Genomic DNA, 16192 nt, shown 5'->3' with positions numbered 1-16192 from the left:
GTAACTTGCCAATTATCTTTTACTGAAAATTGTGGAATTGTTTAATTACTACTATCACAAGCAAATGGCTTAGAGCACCATAAAGCATCAAGTTTATGGGGCAGCTTTTTCTTGTTTTCTCTGTTTTGTTTTGCTACAGCAGATGTCAGCCTGTGCTAGCTTGTTCAGATACAGGTGGAGGAAAGTACTGAATTGTGATATAACCTAACATCGTGACAGGACAAGATCATAACTTTAGTTTATGAAAACAAAAGCAAATTGAACAATTTAAGGAAAGAAATCATCATATACAGTATATTTTTGTTATATGCCCCACCACTACTTTTGTGTAGGTGCCTTTAAATGACTACATTTTAACACATAAATTGTCACATTTTTTCTTTATCCTAATTATCTTTCTCTCTTCCTCTCTTCCCTCCTCTCTCTCCTTCCCTCCTTCCCTCTCCCACTTTCTCCCGCTCTCTTTCTTTCCCTCTCTCCTCTCTCTCTCCCTCTCCCCTTCTTTCTCTCTCTCCCTCTCCCTATCTCCCTCTCTTCCTCTCTTCCTACCCCTCTTTCTCCCTCCCTCCTTCCCTCTCCCTCTTTCTCCCACTTTTTCTCTCCCTCTCCCCCCTCTCCTCCCACCCTTCTCTCCTCCTCTCACTCTACTCTCTACCCCCTTCTCTCCCTTGCTTTCTCTCTCTCTCCCTCTTTCTTCCTCTCCCCCTCTCTCTCTTTCTCGCTCTCACTCCCTCTCCTCCTCTTCGCCTCTGTCCCCTCTCTCCTCCTCTCCCTCCATCCCTCTCCCTCTTTCTCCCACCCTCTATCTCTCTCTTCCTCTCCCCACTCTCCTCCTGTCCTCCCCTCCTCCTCTCCCTCACTCTCCTTCATCCCCCCCCTTTCTCTCTGTCTCTCTCCCTCTCTTCCTCTCTCCTCTCTCTCTCTCTGTCCTTCTCTCTCAGATCGGGTGGAGGATAATCATCTCATCTCTCCGCGTGTCTTTGCGTCCCATGTGCTCCCGTCTTCCTCTTCTCACTGTGTCAAATCCACATCTGGAGAAAAACAAAACAAAACAAAACAGGGGAACAACCAAGTCTTCCACCCGTGTCCTGAAATCTCCACTTCCACTGTCCAGCCTGTATCTGTCTCTCCTCTTCCTCCTCTCCTTCCTCTTCCTCTGTGGTCTTCTTCAAACCAGCCAAAATCATGAGGGTGGTGTCTTCTCTGTTAACGGGCCAAATGAAGTGGAGCGAGCAGGTGGCGCCCCCTACTGGTGTCACCGAAGTCTTCCTCAGTCCAGTGGCTTTTTAAAAACGAATGTGCTTCAACACGTGCCATTGTGTGCTGGTACCAGAACAAGGAAATTCACATCTTTATCAGACACAGAGTTATTTAAGTTTGAGAGCTTTTTTAATACCAACTTGATATCACGAGCCAATAATTATTACTACAAAATAATATTACTGAAAAGTTGTAGGTGCCAACTGCAGCTTCCCCCATTGACTTAGAACTTGACTTTATATTGGGCTACAACCATTAATCGAACAAATTGATTGAATGGATTTAGCTAATCCTTAGTCATTATCTGGTACAAACAGAAAATAAACATGTAATTTGCTAAGAATATATGTTTTTATTTCAAAAAAAGTGCTGTTAGAAAATTAAAATGAAACAATAAGAATATATATTTTGTGATCAAAAGGTGTCAATTTAAAATATTTGAAGGTTAAGCTGCTTAAATTTTATGAAAGAAATGCAAAATAAATAAATAGATAAATAATATTCATTGACTAGTTGTTTATTTGCAGCCCAACAATAATTACTTATCCTCTAGCAAGGTACGCCCCAAATATTACAAAATAGAATAAAAATGTGCATTCAAAACACAAATAAAAGCAGTTATGTCTTTTTACAATATTGTGAAATGATAAGATATATGGGAAAATTGGCAAATACTGTTCAGAAAATGCTCTCAAAATGAAATAATTCCCTCAAACACATACTACTCTTCCATGGTACCTCGTTTTCATCACAAATGGACAGCTTGAAAAGAACATATCAACTTGGACCAATTGAAGTGGGCATGTCTTTCTGTTACTGGCCCGAACCCAAGCGCACAGACTGGCCATGGACTACAATAGACTAAAGGAAAACCACTGATCGGAGTGAAGAGTTTACTAATATTTTTTAAGAAACTGACCTGGATTCTTTAAAAGGCCAGGAGTTGACTTGGTGCATCGCAAAATGGACAATAATTTTATTTATTAAAACTTAAAAAACTAGATTAACACTTTTTTTGTTTTCCAAAGAAGGACAGAAACCAAGTGAAAAAAGCCAGATTCAGTGTGATTGTCTAGCTCATTGTTACTTGTTATTATCTGAACTTGAAGCATCTTGCCTGCCACCCCACAAGATTTCAGGTATGATGGAAAAAAATAGAAAAATGTTGCGTTTTTCACCAAACTTCAAATCAACAAAGACCGCAAACTTAGTGTTTTATAGCCACAGACTGACCAACATACAAGCGCTACAGCAACAGGTCTGAACAGTGTGGATAAGGCCTTCAAATTCAGTAGTTCTGTTAAAATATACAAAAATATGTACAAAGATATGCACTAGGAAATTGCAGCGTTACAAGCACAGTTCAAGAACAGCAAGAGAAAAAAAATAGGCACTCAACCAAGATAAATAAGTAGTAAAGTGCAAACAGTTGGAAAATAAGAATGAAAGTAGCGGGAGCATTGCAACCAGCATTCAGCTCCCATCAGCACCAAACTATTAAAATGATTTTATGTCTTACTAAAATTAAAACCACATATCTCTTAAAATTAGATTAGTTTTAGCAATGTCTCCTACCATACAAGTGTCTTGCCCAAGAGTTCAAACTTGCATTGAATCGGCAACTCATGGGTCTATGGCCAACTCCGTTAACGTATGTAATTAATGAGGTAATGTTATGCAGAAGTGAATTGAAAAGCACAACTTCAGCACAAAACAGACTCACAATTAGAAAATGTACAACGTAACAACACAAATTGTGAGATCAAGGCTTCAAACAGTAAAAGAATATCTGGTCTAGTCTAACCACGATAGAAGAGGTTTGTTTTGATTTTCATCCAGAATCATTTTCAATCACATCCAATTATTAAAATTCAGAATGACTCTGGATGGAAGTTGAAATGCCTTGATTTCAGAAACATTGTTGAGATTACTACCTTTGAAACATTTTCTACCACAGACCGCTCCAGGACAAATGAGGGACTGCACCAACTCACAAAACCTGCAACCCAGTAGATTTGTTCAGACCTCTGTACAAGCATCTCCTGAAATGCATGTGGTTCTTCTATTGTAACTACAATTCAAGCCAGAAAAATCATAGACATTTGTCCTCAGTTGTCCAGACCTGGTTCACTTCTTGTAGTGAATCCATATTTACATTGAACTACTGAACTCTCTCTTTTCCACAGTTTTCTGCTCTGTTGCTGTGCGCCACATTCCACACTGCTCTGTGTCTGGTCACCTTATTACAGGCCAATGTTTGTATTCACTTTGGCTTTGTCCGAATGTGTCACTATTGAACGAATGTATGAGAGGAGCGCATGTGAGATTTTTAAAGAGACGGTTGTATGGGGGTTATGCTGTGTCTTAAGTATCAAAGCTCAATTTATGTAACTGACATTTTCTAGTTTATTATGTGACCACTATTTGGCTTATGTCCAGTGACAAAATATTATTTAAAAAAGGTATAATCCAAAATCCTCCACCTAAAGTTAAGATACATTTGAAGTATTGACATCATGGGTTATAGCGATATTGCTTTGACGGATTTGTAAGACCATTGTCATGTGACTATTTTCTTAAGATCTAATTGGCTGACTTTTAATTAGACTGTTTGCTTACAGACTTAAGCCAGGGGTGTCCAAAAGGTTTTGTCAGGGGCCACATATCTGGTGGTCAGTAGTGAATAAACATTGCATTTAAAACAGGTTAGAATGATTCACCAGGTCTTTATTCAAGCTTAGATCCTCAACAGCACAAACTAAATATTTGATATCTGAGGGCCAAGAAAAATTTGTCTGAGGGCCGCATTTGGACCCCGGGCCATAGTTTGGACATGCCTGACTTAAAGGTGCACTGTTTTAGCGGAGGATCTGCCATCTTTTTGTTTCCATGGAAATGTTACTGCTTTGTCTAGAATGTTCCAACCTATCTATCACGAGGGAGACGAGCAGGTTACAGCACTACTCTACATTACAGTTCAGATCTGTGGAGAGTCGCCCCATTCATAGAAGGAACTGTTGTATGTATGAATAAATCCTAGATGGATATTTTGTATTTCATACTGCGGAACATTCCAGGGAAAGGACCCACCACCAGAAAAATTTTGCTGTGCAACTTTAAGCAATCGGTCTTAACTTCCTAGTAATAAAAACAAAATAATCTGTTTCCTAAAAATGTAGCTTAATTTGTAGTTTAGAATCTCGAGTGTTTTTTGACAGACATTTATACAAATTACACTGCATTTTTATATACTTTTTAACTGTAGAATTGAGATATTTTGCTTATAGTGTTATGTTATTATTGTTATAGTAACTGCACTGGAAGAATGAAGTTATTCAGTTTGTAATCAGTTATTCAGTTAATAATCTCTGTCAAAACGCCTTGGCACTGAAGACACAAAATAACTGCCATAGATTGCCTGATTGTTTACATGGTTGCTTAAAAATACCTTAACATTCCTCCTATCGCCGTCAGATAGGTGGTTTTATACCTCTAGATCCCATCTTTGTACCTGTGCTGCAGCCTTGGCTCCTGTAGGCAGCACAATAAAAACAAACCCACTTTTTATTATGTATCTAAGCACTAGCCAACTGTATGCACATCATTTTGTAAATACGTGCAAGATATATTGAATGTTAAACGCACCATTTTGAAAATTAAAATAATAACTATCATTTTCCAGTGAACCTAGCTAACAGCCTAATCACTTTTTGCATCCGGAAGTCACTGCTAAACCTGCATTTCACAGCTACTTTAAAGGGTCAATATTACGCTGTTTTCTGATCTATGTTATAATGTTGTTTCCTCATCACAAACAGACCTGGAGTTGTGTTTTGTTCCATTCACATGTTTAACACGAAAACTGCATATTTAGTTCTTCTCTTAAACAGAAAATACGCCACCTTGTGATGTTATGTGGCAGTACAGGTAGTGCTCCACTGTGTTTTTAAACTCCACCTTCACTAGACATCATTTGGATGAACTCAGACCTGGAATTGCCAATCTCTAGACTAAAAGTAAAAGGTAACTACTAACTTTAAAACTATCGCTTCATTACATCACAAGGGGGAACAGAGCATTTTGAGCTTTGGTGATGTAGACCGGTTAATAATAAAGGATTACTCATACATGTGCTCCAGGTATGTTTTTGATGAGGTTAAATCATTATAACATGGCTTAAATCCATTTTGCGTAATATAGGACCTTTAAAAAAAAAAGAAAAACAAAAAAAACAAAAACGATTTTGTAAATTTGTTGATAGCCCTATTCCACTGGGTGAATGCCAGAGACTTTATAAAGATTCCCATTGTAAAGAGATTAATAAATAAATAATACTAAAGAGGTACTAAGTATGAATGGTGTTTTGAATGAGATTTTGCACTATGGAAGATGCACTAGTGTTCTTAATATGAAGATATGTACAGAGTTGGTATCAAATACAGCCAGTTTAACAATTTTGACTTTTAAGAGTTAAAAAAAGACTAAATGAGACGCATCCCAACCCGTATTTTTAGACACTACGTTTTTGAAAACAGATTAAAAAAGAATGAAATGGACTAAAGGCTTGTAGTTGGTTTCAGACAAAGGCAAAATAAAATATTAAAATTTGAAACCAATCTTTCATCTCATTGTGTTTTCTGTTGTCATGTTGGTTATAAGGTGTTTTTAACTACTAACATAACAATTTAAATCCTGTGTTCATAGTTACACAAGTCACATTAAAATTTAGACTAAACCTGGACCAGACTGGGACTAGACCAGAACTAGACCAGGACAAAACCCAGACTACAACAGGACTAAACAAGGAACATTATCTGAAGATGCACTGTGTCATTGTATTAGAGATCAATATATAATGTATAGTGTTTTCAGCTATTAACATAACGGTCTAAATGTTCGGTTCACATTTGCACAAGTCACATTAAAACTTGGACTAAACCCAAAACTAAACGTGGACCAGACTGGGACTAGACCAGTACTACTAGACCAGGACCAAACAGTGTGACTGCTGTCCTAAAATGCATTGTATTCAATTAGAGATTAACAAGAAAAGAAGCATTTTATATATATGGAAAAACAATAAGAGAAGTTATTGTGTCTTCTATAAAATTTATTAACTTTATTTATAAGCCTATTTGCAATTTATTTTTGCCTTCAATTTAAGGATTCTTGGCAATTCCTACCAAAGACAAATCATTTGATAGCAAAGGCATTCTATTTGACCAACATTACATTTTGCTTCATGCAGTGAAAATGACACCACAGTCAGTTTATATTATAAAATATTTATTTCTGAACAAAAAATATCACAAGATTGTCTTTGGTTTTCTCTTAACGCACCAGGTTTCCTTATAAAATACACAAACAAAAGAGGCATCCAGTTTTAAATAACAAAAGTTCACACCTCCAACACATTCAAAGGTAAAACAGGAAAGGACATAAAGGCTGCCACACACAACCAGAGACATGCCAGGCCTTAGTAACTGCAAAAGGGAATACTGCTATTGAGGTAAAAATACTTAAATTCGATATATTTATCTTAATTATTGTAATTGTAATTTGATAGATTTAGATTTACTTCTTTAGTTGAGATCAGTTTTCTCCTCACTACAGTCTCAATACATTTTTCACAGTATAATTTCAGCGCAATTATCTGCAAATAGAGTTATTCTTATTTCTTTGGCAGACATTTTAAATTAACCTAATGAAATAAAAAACTGGTACACTATGTCATTTTTCTTATGGAGGGTCCTGCACCTGCTTGTCTCCATGGAGATGTTAATGCTGCACTTAGAAAGTCCACATATACATATCTATCTCCATAGAAACAGGCAGGTGACAAACAAAACACCTATACATGAATAACTGCAGGATAGATACCTTTAACGGCATACTGCGGAACATTCCAGGTAAAGCAATGACATCTCCATGGAGACAAGTAGACAGCATATCCCCATCAGGAAAGTTAAATAGTGCACCTTTAATATATATCACTATTTCCTTTTGGAGTCTACACAGTGCAGTGATTTGTCTATTTCTATTTCTACTGTCTGTCTGTTTGTTTGCAGCAAGTAACAGTCTTTGGTTCGATGTAAAGTTTTATAAAAAGCCTACGATTAAACACATTAATCCACTTCTCCAGTGTCCCACTTGGTTTTGGGCTCCTGCCACCAGTCGGCTAGAAACGCCTCCTCATAGTCTCCCAGACCCTCGAACTCTGCATCGGGGCTTTCAGACGAGGAGAGGCCTGTCTCCTCCGGACTCACCACACCCTAAAAGGTAAAATACAAAGTTAGTATAATATAAATAATGTGACACTTGGCTGGTTACTTGATTCATGTGAAATTTGCCTGTACTTTGCATGCACTTTGTGATGTCATGAAGCTGTAGTTTTCAAGTTAACAGATACCTTTTACGTTTTATTCAGTAAATTGGCAGTTCCTGGTCTGAAATTATGCAGATGATTCTGGTGAAGTTGTATTGAGTTTAAAAACACAGTAAAGCACTTCCTTTCTCTTGAGCTGCTCACTTGTGTAATTGTGTGATAAGTCACTCTATGGTATGCAGTAGAAGATATTCACATCTATAATCACACATACGTACAGTATTCAGCTAAATTCTTGGATTTAGGTCCTGACCTTTATTTGACCCTTTCACTTTCTCATGGCCTCCTCTTCAAATCCAGAGGCTGGTTTACTCAACCCCACACCTCATAGCCACATACCACACTCTGCTGGAGCAAACCACCAGGGCAGTAGACGGGGGGAACAAAAGGGTCTGGTGTCCCGGGCCCCAGGGTTTAAGGGTCCCAGAATTAGACCCTCTTCCTCTAAATTTATATTGGTAGTTTTCAAATTCTAGAATGTGATAATATCAAACTCGCAGATGGGGGCCAACAGTCAGATTTCCCTTTTGATAACATTGTACCATGAAATATCCTAACCTGGTATTATCAATTAGTAACTATCTAGTAAACTACAGAACTCAAATTTTGCATTTTAACAAATTTTAACTGCTCCCCATCTGTATTAACTAATATTATCTTATAAAATGCTGTGATATCATCTGAAACCCAGCAATTACAGCGGGGCCCATTTGAGTCTTCTTGCCCTGGGCCCCCAAATTTCTGTCAACGGGCCTGCAAACCACTGCCCCTCTCCAACCACTCAACTTTTTTTCAGGCCAGTTCGAAATATTTCCCCATTTTTTGACCATTTTACTCATTTTAAATGTAATCATAGCAACACGGTGAAAGACAAAGGAGTTAAAAGTATCTGAGACAGATTCAGATGAGCCTTAAAAGTACATGGTAGTGAACCTTTAAAAACAAATAAAAAGTATTTGCTTCTTGTAGATTACATTTTTCTCTTAAATTGAAGTGGTGGAAAGAGTTTGAGGTTTTAGGCAACTCAAGTAAAGTACAGTTAACATTTATAAAACAAGTACAAGCTTAAAAAACTTCTCAGAACAAAATAGTAGCAGTAACAGTAGCAGTAACAGTAGTAGCAGTAGCAGTAGTAGCAGTAGTAGTAGCAGCAGTAGTAGCAGCAGTAGTAGTAGCAGCAGTAGCACTAGTAGTAGTAATAGTAACAATAGTAGTAGTAGTAGTAGTAGCACTAACTCAAAACAAAGTAGCATCAGTAGTAGTAGTAGTAGCAGCAACAGCAGTAGCAGTAGTAATATTAACAATAGTAGTAGGAGTAGCAACAGTAGCAGCGGCAGTAGTAATAGTATTAACAATAGTAGTAGTAGTAACACTAACTCAAAACAAAGTAGTAATAGTAGTAATAGCAGTAGTAGTAGCAGTAGTAGCAGTAGTAGGAGCAGTAGCATTAGCAGTAGCAGTAATAATAGTAACAATAGGAGTAGTAGGAGTAGCAGTAGTAACAATAGTAGTAATAGTAAAAATAGTAGTACTAGTAGGAGTAGCAGCAGGAGTAGTAGCAGCAACTACAGTAGCAGTAGCAGTAGTAATAGTAACAATAGTAGTACTAGTAGGAGTAGTAGCAGTAGTAGTAGTAATAGTAGTAGTAGTAGTAGTAGTAATAGTACCCAGCTGTGGGCACATACCTCGTCGTCTGTTTGTAGATAATTCAGTGCAAACTCCAGCATCTCCTTCTGTTTGGTCGTTTGGTTGAAGTAACTCAAAGCTTCCTGGGAACAAAATCAAACACGATCAACAAAAAAAAATCTCAGCCTGTTTGTGATGTTGTTTACTACTGGTTTTATAGCGTTTCACTGAGCGCCGAGCTAAATGCAGTTAAATGCATGCAATTACAGGTCTAAAAGTGTAGGCAGCTGCAGTGAGTCTAAAATATGTTTGGTTAGCTAAGTACCGCCTGGAGCTGTGTTAAAGTTCGCACCAGTGGCAGTTTGTGCTGAGAGACTCTTGATTGGGTTTGTCAGAGGAAGTGTGAACTTTGCTGCTCAGATGTGACAAAGACATGGATAACAAGTATACAGAGTCACTTTTTTTTTGTTTGACTGACATGTACTAGTATATCTGAGGGTGTACAATTAATCAGATTTTAATTAAGATTTAGTCATTTCTAATCGCTGTAATTTCCCTATTATGGGGAATCAGCTCTTGTCCGCAAGTCCACAGCCAATCGTCTATCAGTAAAAGCATGTGTTTTAAATTTTTATTAATTTATTTTTTAAATGGCACTGATCAATAAGTATGTACTGAACGCCATTTTTATTTGTAAGACAAAACAATAATCAAAATAAATAAGTAAATAAATAAATAAATGGCTTACAACAAAGAAATAATAAAATAAAAAATCTTTCAGATTAGACCCATAGTAGCATAAGTGACATGTTTTTTCAAAAGCTTAAAGAGCCCAAATTACACTATTTTCTGATCTGTTAAATGTTATAAATGTTATTTCCTCATCAAAAACATACCTGGAGTTGTGTTTTGTTTCATTCACACACATTTAACACACAAATCCTGCATATTTAGGCTGAGTTCTTCCTTCAAACAAAAAACACTCTATTCCACCTTGTGATCTCATGTGGTAAGACAGGAAGTGCTCTACTGTGTTTTTAAACTCCATACACTTTCACTAGAATCATTTCAGCACTAGAATTGCCAATCTCTACTGAAGTAAAAGGAGCTGTTAACTTGAAAACTACCCCTTCATGACATCACAAGGTGGAACAGAGCATTTTGAGCTTTGTAGATTAATAATAAAGGATTACTCAAACATGTGTATATGAAACAAAACACAACTCCAGATGTGTTTTTGAAAAGGGTAATAACATTATAACATGGCTTAAAGCTGTCACGTGTCAGTTTCACTTAATATAGGACCTTTAAAGGTTTATACTTAAGTGAAAATGCCCAAACACTGCATTATACAATAAGACTTATTGTATTCTTTGGCAGTAATAGTTTCACTCACTGGACGTGGCTCAAAGTCCTGGTCCTGGAGCCCCCACTGCTCTTTGTAGAATTTGAAATAAGCCACATTCTGCAGCATCACTTTGTCATGTGGGTCAAACAGCAGGTAACTGGATGCACAGGGGGCTGCACTCTTCACATCATTTACTGGAAACAGACATAATAGTTCAAGTAGTAGTCGTAGTAATTGTGGTAGTTGTGGTAGAGAGTAGGAATAATAAAGTAGTAGTGGTAGAAGTTGTAGAAGTAAGAGACTAGGGTTGTAAACATATTGAAAATCAGATATTAATCCAGATTGAAACTAGTATTGAATCTAGATCCTCATTTGAGCAGGTATCAATTCTAAAAAAGTCACGTGCATGGGACAGAAATTAATCTTGAGCTGTATCAGAACAAATATAAGAGCACATAGACTAGTAAACACCCATGGAGCACTACCTGGACCATTAAGGGATTACACAGAAGGACACATGGAAATATAAAAGAAAGTACTATGATTTAATATTGGAAATCACATTCTATTGTCTAAAAAAGTACAGTTTTTTTTTATAATCATCATGGTATCAGAATCGGTATTGAGTCTATTCCTTAGTATCAAAATCGAGTTTGAAATTTTAGTATCATGCAGTATCAACACTATACGAGACAAAGTAGTAGTGGCAAAATGTAGTATTTCTTACATTTATAATATGAGAATTGGAGATAGTGGTACATTGTGGCTACAAATTTCTCCACAACAAATCCTCCAACGGTGGGAGTGAGATGATCCTCGCATTTCACCTTACATTTTAAAACATCAGTGTACAAATCTGCAAATAAGTATAAAAAAAAAATAATAATAATAATTAATTCATATTCATATTAACGACAACATATAGCTAATATTCTTTGTTCTTACCTGCCAGTGTTGCATAAAAGTCCTTATATTCTAAAATCTCATAGTTTCCTTCACATCCGGCGAGACAGACGTCGTACAGCTCAAAGTACTGGGTTACGGCCTGCTCCATGTTGCGTGCACTGTTACTGAAGTCTCCATTGTTGTACTGTGTCACACTTTTGACAAATACACTCTAAAACAAGACAAATAAAAGAAATTGTTGTCATATTAAGCGGGTATAACATTATGATAACAAAAATTAGTGAATAATGAATACTATAATTACAACTTGGTTTGTAGTTTAGAGAATTTGGCAGCAACAACAATCTTACAAACATACCTGGAGTTGTGTTTTGTTTTATTCATACGTTTGAGTAACCTTATATTATTCGTCTGCATCTCCAAAACTCAAAATGCTCTATTCCACCTTGTGATGTCATGTAGCGCTAGTTTTCAAGTTAACAGCTTACCTTTTACGTTTAGTTCAGTAGAGATTGGAAATTCCAGAGCTGAAATTATCCAGCGGATTCTAGTGAAGGTGTATAGAGTTTAAAAACACAGTGGACCACTTCCTGTATTACCATATGACATCACAAGGTGGGACAGAGTGTTTTCTGTTTGAGAGAAGAACTAAATATGCAGATTTTGTGTCTTAAACATGTCTGAATGAAACAAAACACAACTCCAAAACACGCCTCCAGCCTCCAGGTATGTTTTTGATGAGGAAACAACATTATAAACATAGATCAGAAATTAATTTAATATGGGCCATTTAAGTTTATTAATATGTGTTCCCAAAAGCTCATTTAAACCAGTTAAATTGTTTAAACCATATTGATTTATAGCAGTTACCTTATGATATTTTTGCAATATTTTCCTAACGTTTTGACAATAGAAAGTGCTCACCATAAGTCTTCATTTTAACAAAATTTAGCAAAATATATCATACATGTATTGGATGTGTGAGTGTACTGACCTCATAGGGCTGCTCTTCATGGTCGATCAGATATTCCTCCACATCGAACAGTGTTTTGTAATAATTCATATTTTTGGTCAGAGATTTATCGTTTGGGTTTTTCTTCAGGAAGGTGTGTGCTGCGGCCACTGCTTTCTCCAAATTGTTCAACTGCAATACAAGATAGATTTCTATTAAACACAGCAGTCACGTATAAGTTATTTTAGTCTCTTTCCTTGACATTTAAAGGTGCATTATGTAACGTTTCTGACGGAGGACCCGTCACTCGCTTGTCTCCATGGAGATGTTAGTGAATTACCTCCATTGTGAGTCTTATTTGTTATTTTCAAAACACCAAACTTTGCCAAAACACACACACATTCTGATGTCTGGAACTGATAGTAAAAGCATTGGCGCGGAAATATAATATAAAACAAAAAAAAAGTCCAACACAAAGGCCAAATTTAAAAACAAAATTGAGATTATGTGCATTTCTCAGTACAGGAAAGTCAATATTATTAATGGAAACTTAATCTGATATTTTGCAGCCATATGTTGTTGTTAATTGTTTTGTTTGTTGCTGGTATAGACGTTGTTTATATTTTATTATATGAATGGATTTCCTCATGACTACAATTTAGAGTAAGTGTTAAATACACAGACTCACCATTACGATCCCTTTTAGTTCACTGGGGACATAACACCACGGGAAAGCAGTTTTTTATAGTAGTAATACTTGATTACTTATTGTGTTTTAGCACTGCAACAACTACAAGCCAACTACTACTACAACTACTTCTACTATTGCTTTTACTCTATTACTGGCCTATTATATTACTAATAATACTACCACCATTACCACTATTACTACTACTGCTACTACTCCTCTTGCTACTGATGTTTTGATGATTTATTTTAATCTAATGAATCAAAGTGGTAACAGTCTGAGTAGGATAAACGTCCCTTTATAACCTGAGATGAACCCGGATAGAAAGGTGGATAACTTCAAAGTGAATATCTGCCCCGTGAGCACCCCCCTGCCCCGTGCCTTTGCCCCCATCCCTCTGTGTGTGCGGGTCAGAAGCAGAAGAATAAGCTGATTGTGCTGAAGGGGGAACAGTGGAGAGACGTGGCACACGCTGCTGCTGTCTGCCGGCAGGAGGGCGCAACAGAGCCGCCCGGTAATTACACAGCAGCCGCTAAACACGCCACAAATCTGCGCCTTTTACGCCTCTAGCCACAAAGTGCAGAAACTTCAAATGAGTAATTTTACACGCAACATATAGGCTAGTAAAAGTGCCGCAAACGGTTGTCAGTCATAACGATAAAACATGTTAACAAAACGTAATAAAAGATGCACAAACCCCCCTATCCAATCAAAATAAAGTATATAATTTAGTGTAATGAGGAGTTTAACTATATCTTGTGCGTAAAGCATCATTTAAGAGCATTAAACACACGAGAGGTTCTGATATGATTAAGATAGTCTAATAACTTAAATGAACCCTATGCACTAAGGTCAGGTACGTTACAAAGAAACGTGAATGAACATGTGTATAACATCTGTGTTAATGTTTGAGTCGATATGGTAAGCATAGGCTAAGTCAAATAAATCGGGGTTTGACTGAAGAAGAGTTATATTTTCCAATTTTGTGTGATGTCTGTGAAACATTGTCATCTAGTTTAGTTGTACTTCAATACCCAAAAGTCTCTCACCTGGTAATACGCGTACTGTATATACTGATACGGTTTTCTCATCTCAAAACTTTCCAGTGTGTCCCTCTTTGGATACGAGTGGCCGAACACCGGTAAGCTCGCCTTGCACTTCTTCAGACAGGCAGCCCGGAGCAGGACGTGGCGCACGACTCGGAGGGTGCTATCCGCGTAAAGGGTGTCGTTGTCCCGGCTCACGGTGCTGCAGTTACGGCCACAGTACGCCTCGCTGTCCCGGAGCAGGCGATGAAGCCGGAGACTCAGTTCCAAGTACTTGACGCTCTCGTCCCAGTTCTGTGCGGAATACTGCTCCAGCGCGTAGTTGTAAGCGGTATCCAGAGGCATAATTTCCTTTTGAGGGAAACTTCGAAAGCTGTATTTTTCATACTGAGCCAGGACAAAAGCGGGGAGCAGGAGAGTTACGCACAGGCCTCCGAGGAGCATCATGGCATCACCGGCACCGTCTGCAGCTGCTGCGCTCTGGAAGAGGTTGGAAAAAGTAGACAAACTTCCCTCGTTTATGCTACTGTCTATCCATGTCTGCCTGCACGTACGCTGGGAAAGTGTGATCACCAAACAACCCGAAATCCACACATTCTGGGCGGGACTTTCACATTAAAAGCCTCTGAAAGACCCGAAACAGATGCACTTTTATCTTGCCATTCATAAGTCCATTCATATACAACACTATCAGACGTACAGACTGTTTTCATTGAAAGTTAACTTGAGATTACCCAACATCTTCATGGTAACATTAAAGGATTAGGCCTACTTATATGTAAATGTTGTAAAAATGTATGTAGGCTTTGCTATGAGCCAAGATTGTCTGGGATCCAGAATACATACTTATATGATTATGGACTTGCCAGGAAGAGTCAAGGCCCTTACCTTTTCCCTTATGAACTGAATTAAATATGGCTTTACTTCTTTTAACTTGATGAAGGGTGAGGGAGGAAGAGAGAGACGTACAGACAGAGCGCTTCCGGTTTGTGGTTGCACGCTTTGTCGAGCTTGACACAGAACATGCATATTAGGCCAGTAAAATTCCCAAATTATAGAGAGGAAAAACACATTTACATATTTTTAACTCTGAAACTGTAGTTCTTGGCTGGGAGTTATGCTTTAGACACACAAAAAGTTGCACAGCTCCTTGTCTGATCTATACGTAGTGGTATTTTTTTTAGCGTTTAATGATGATAATTTCTGAATTCTTTACCAGATGACATGTTGAGGCATGGGCCCATGCTCTATGCATACAGCTGACACACAAGTTTATACCTATCAACACTATAGCCCAATATTTAAGATGCTGCAATTGCAATAGCTTCTCTCTCATTTTCTTCAAAGGAGAAAGCCTTTCGTGCGTAATCGTGCGTAATTGCTGTTTATTTCACGCAGAGAGTGAAGTGGAGACCATGGATGATGTGGAGGCACTGCCCTGTTATCCTCAGGTCCCATCTGAGACTGGGCTAGGCTATACACGTTTACAGATTCCATTAAAAAGTGGGCGGGGTGGATAGAGCTACGCACCGCAAAAGTGTGACCAACAACAAACGTCAAGTTTTACAAAAATAACGCAGGGTAAAAGCGGAAGTATCGTGCGTAAAGGGCAAATAACGTTACGGTATCTTGCATTGTTTTGCATTGTTTCTTCGAGTTTTCAAAACGGTTTTGCTAAATATACGCGTTAATTTGTCAAAAGAAATACAACAACCACTTGTTGAAAATATACAAATTTAGCTTGTTTATGACAGTGTATCTCCCACACAGCAGAAGGAGCCATTAAAGTGATCACAAAAGAAACATGAGAAAGTAGGCTTATTGTATAAAGTAAAGCCGAGAAAATAAATTAATTAAAGTATTAAAATGTATTGTTAACAGGCTGACATTATTAATTTGTACATTTGAGATGATCTCATGATGTTGCAAAATTGTACAAAATGAAATTGTTACTCATCTGTGCATTTAACTAGCCTACATC

The 16192-nt window shown here is 37.6% G+C and overlaps 3 protein-coding genes across 3 annotated transcripts in view; 2 read left to right on the top strand and 1 right to left on the bottom strand.

The window, feature by feature from the left end:
- Positions 1–7335, top strand: part of LOC110161672 (disintegrin and metalloproteinase domain-containing protein 11-like) — a 46518-nt gene extending 39183 nt beyond the window's left edge. The window contains exon 26 of the mRNA XM_055152713.1: positions 7329–7335. Within this exon, the coding sequence (XP_055008688.1) occupies positions 7329–7335 (7 nt within the window). The remainder of the gene's footprint in view (positions 1–7328) is intronic.
- nkiras2 (NFKB inhibitor interacting Ras-like 2) overlaps positions 1–16192 on the top strand; it is a 179088-nt gene that overhangs the window by 67515 nt on the left and 95381 nt on the right. The gene's annotated exons all lie outside the window — the stretch shown is intronic.
- On the bottom strand, positions 6586–14752 carry p3h4 (prolyl 3-hydroxylase family member 4 (inactive)). Its single transcript, XM_020926603.2, has 7 exons — positions 14215–14752; positions 12520–12669; positions 11565–11736; positions 11347–11475; positions 10668–10813; positions 9331–9414; positions 6586–7532 (listed from the first exon to the last, which is right to left on the bottom strand). The coding sequence occupies exons 1-7, from the start codon at positions 14656–14658 to the stop codon at positions 7386–7388; spliced, it is 1272 nt and encodes a 423-aa protein (XP_020782262.2). The 5' UTR covers positions 14659–14752; the 3' UTR covers positions 6586–7385.

This window comes from Boleophthalmus pectinirostris, unplaced genomic scaffold (assembly GCF_026225935.1).
Source record: "Boleophthalmus pectinirostris isolate CB_2022bp ecotype Guang Dong unplaced genomic scaffold, ASM2622593v1 HiC_scaffold_17, whole genome shotgun sequence".
NCBI lineage: Eukaryota > Metazoa > Chordata > Actinopteri > Gobiiformes > Gobiidae > Boleophthalmus > Boleophthalmus pectinirostris.
Note: the sequence above shows the minus strand (reverse complement) of the source record. Positions and strands in the feature narration are given on the sequence as shown.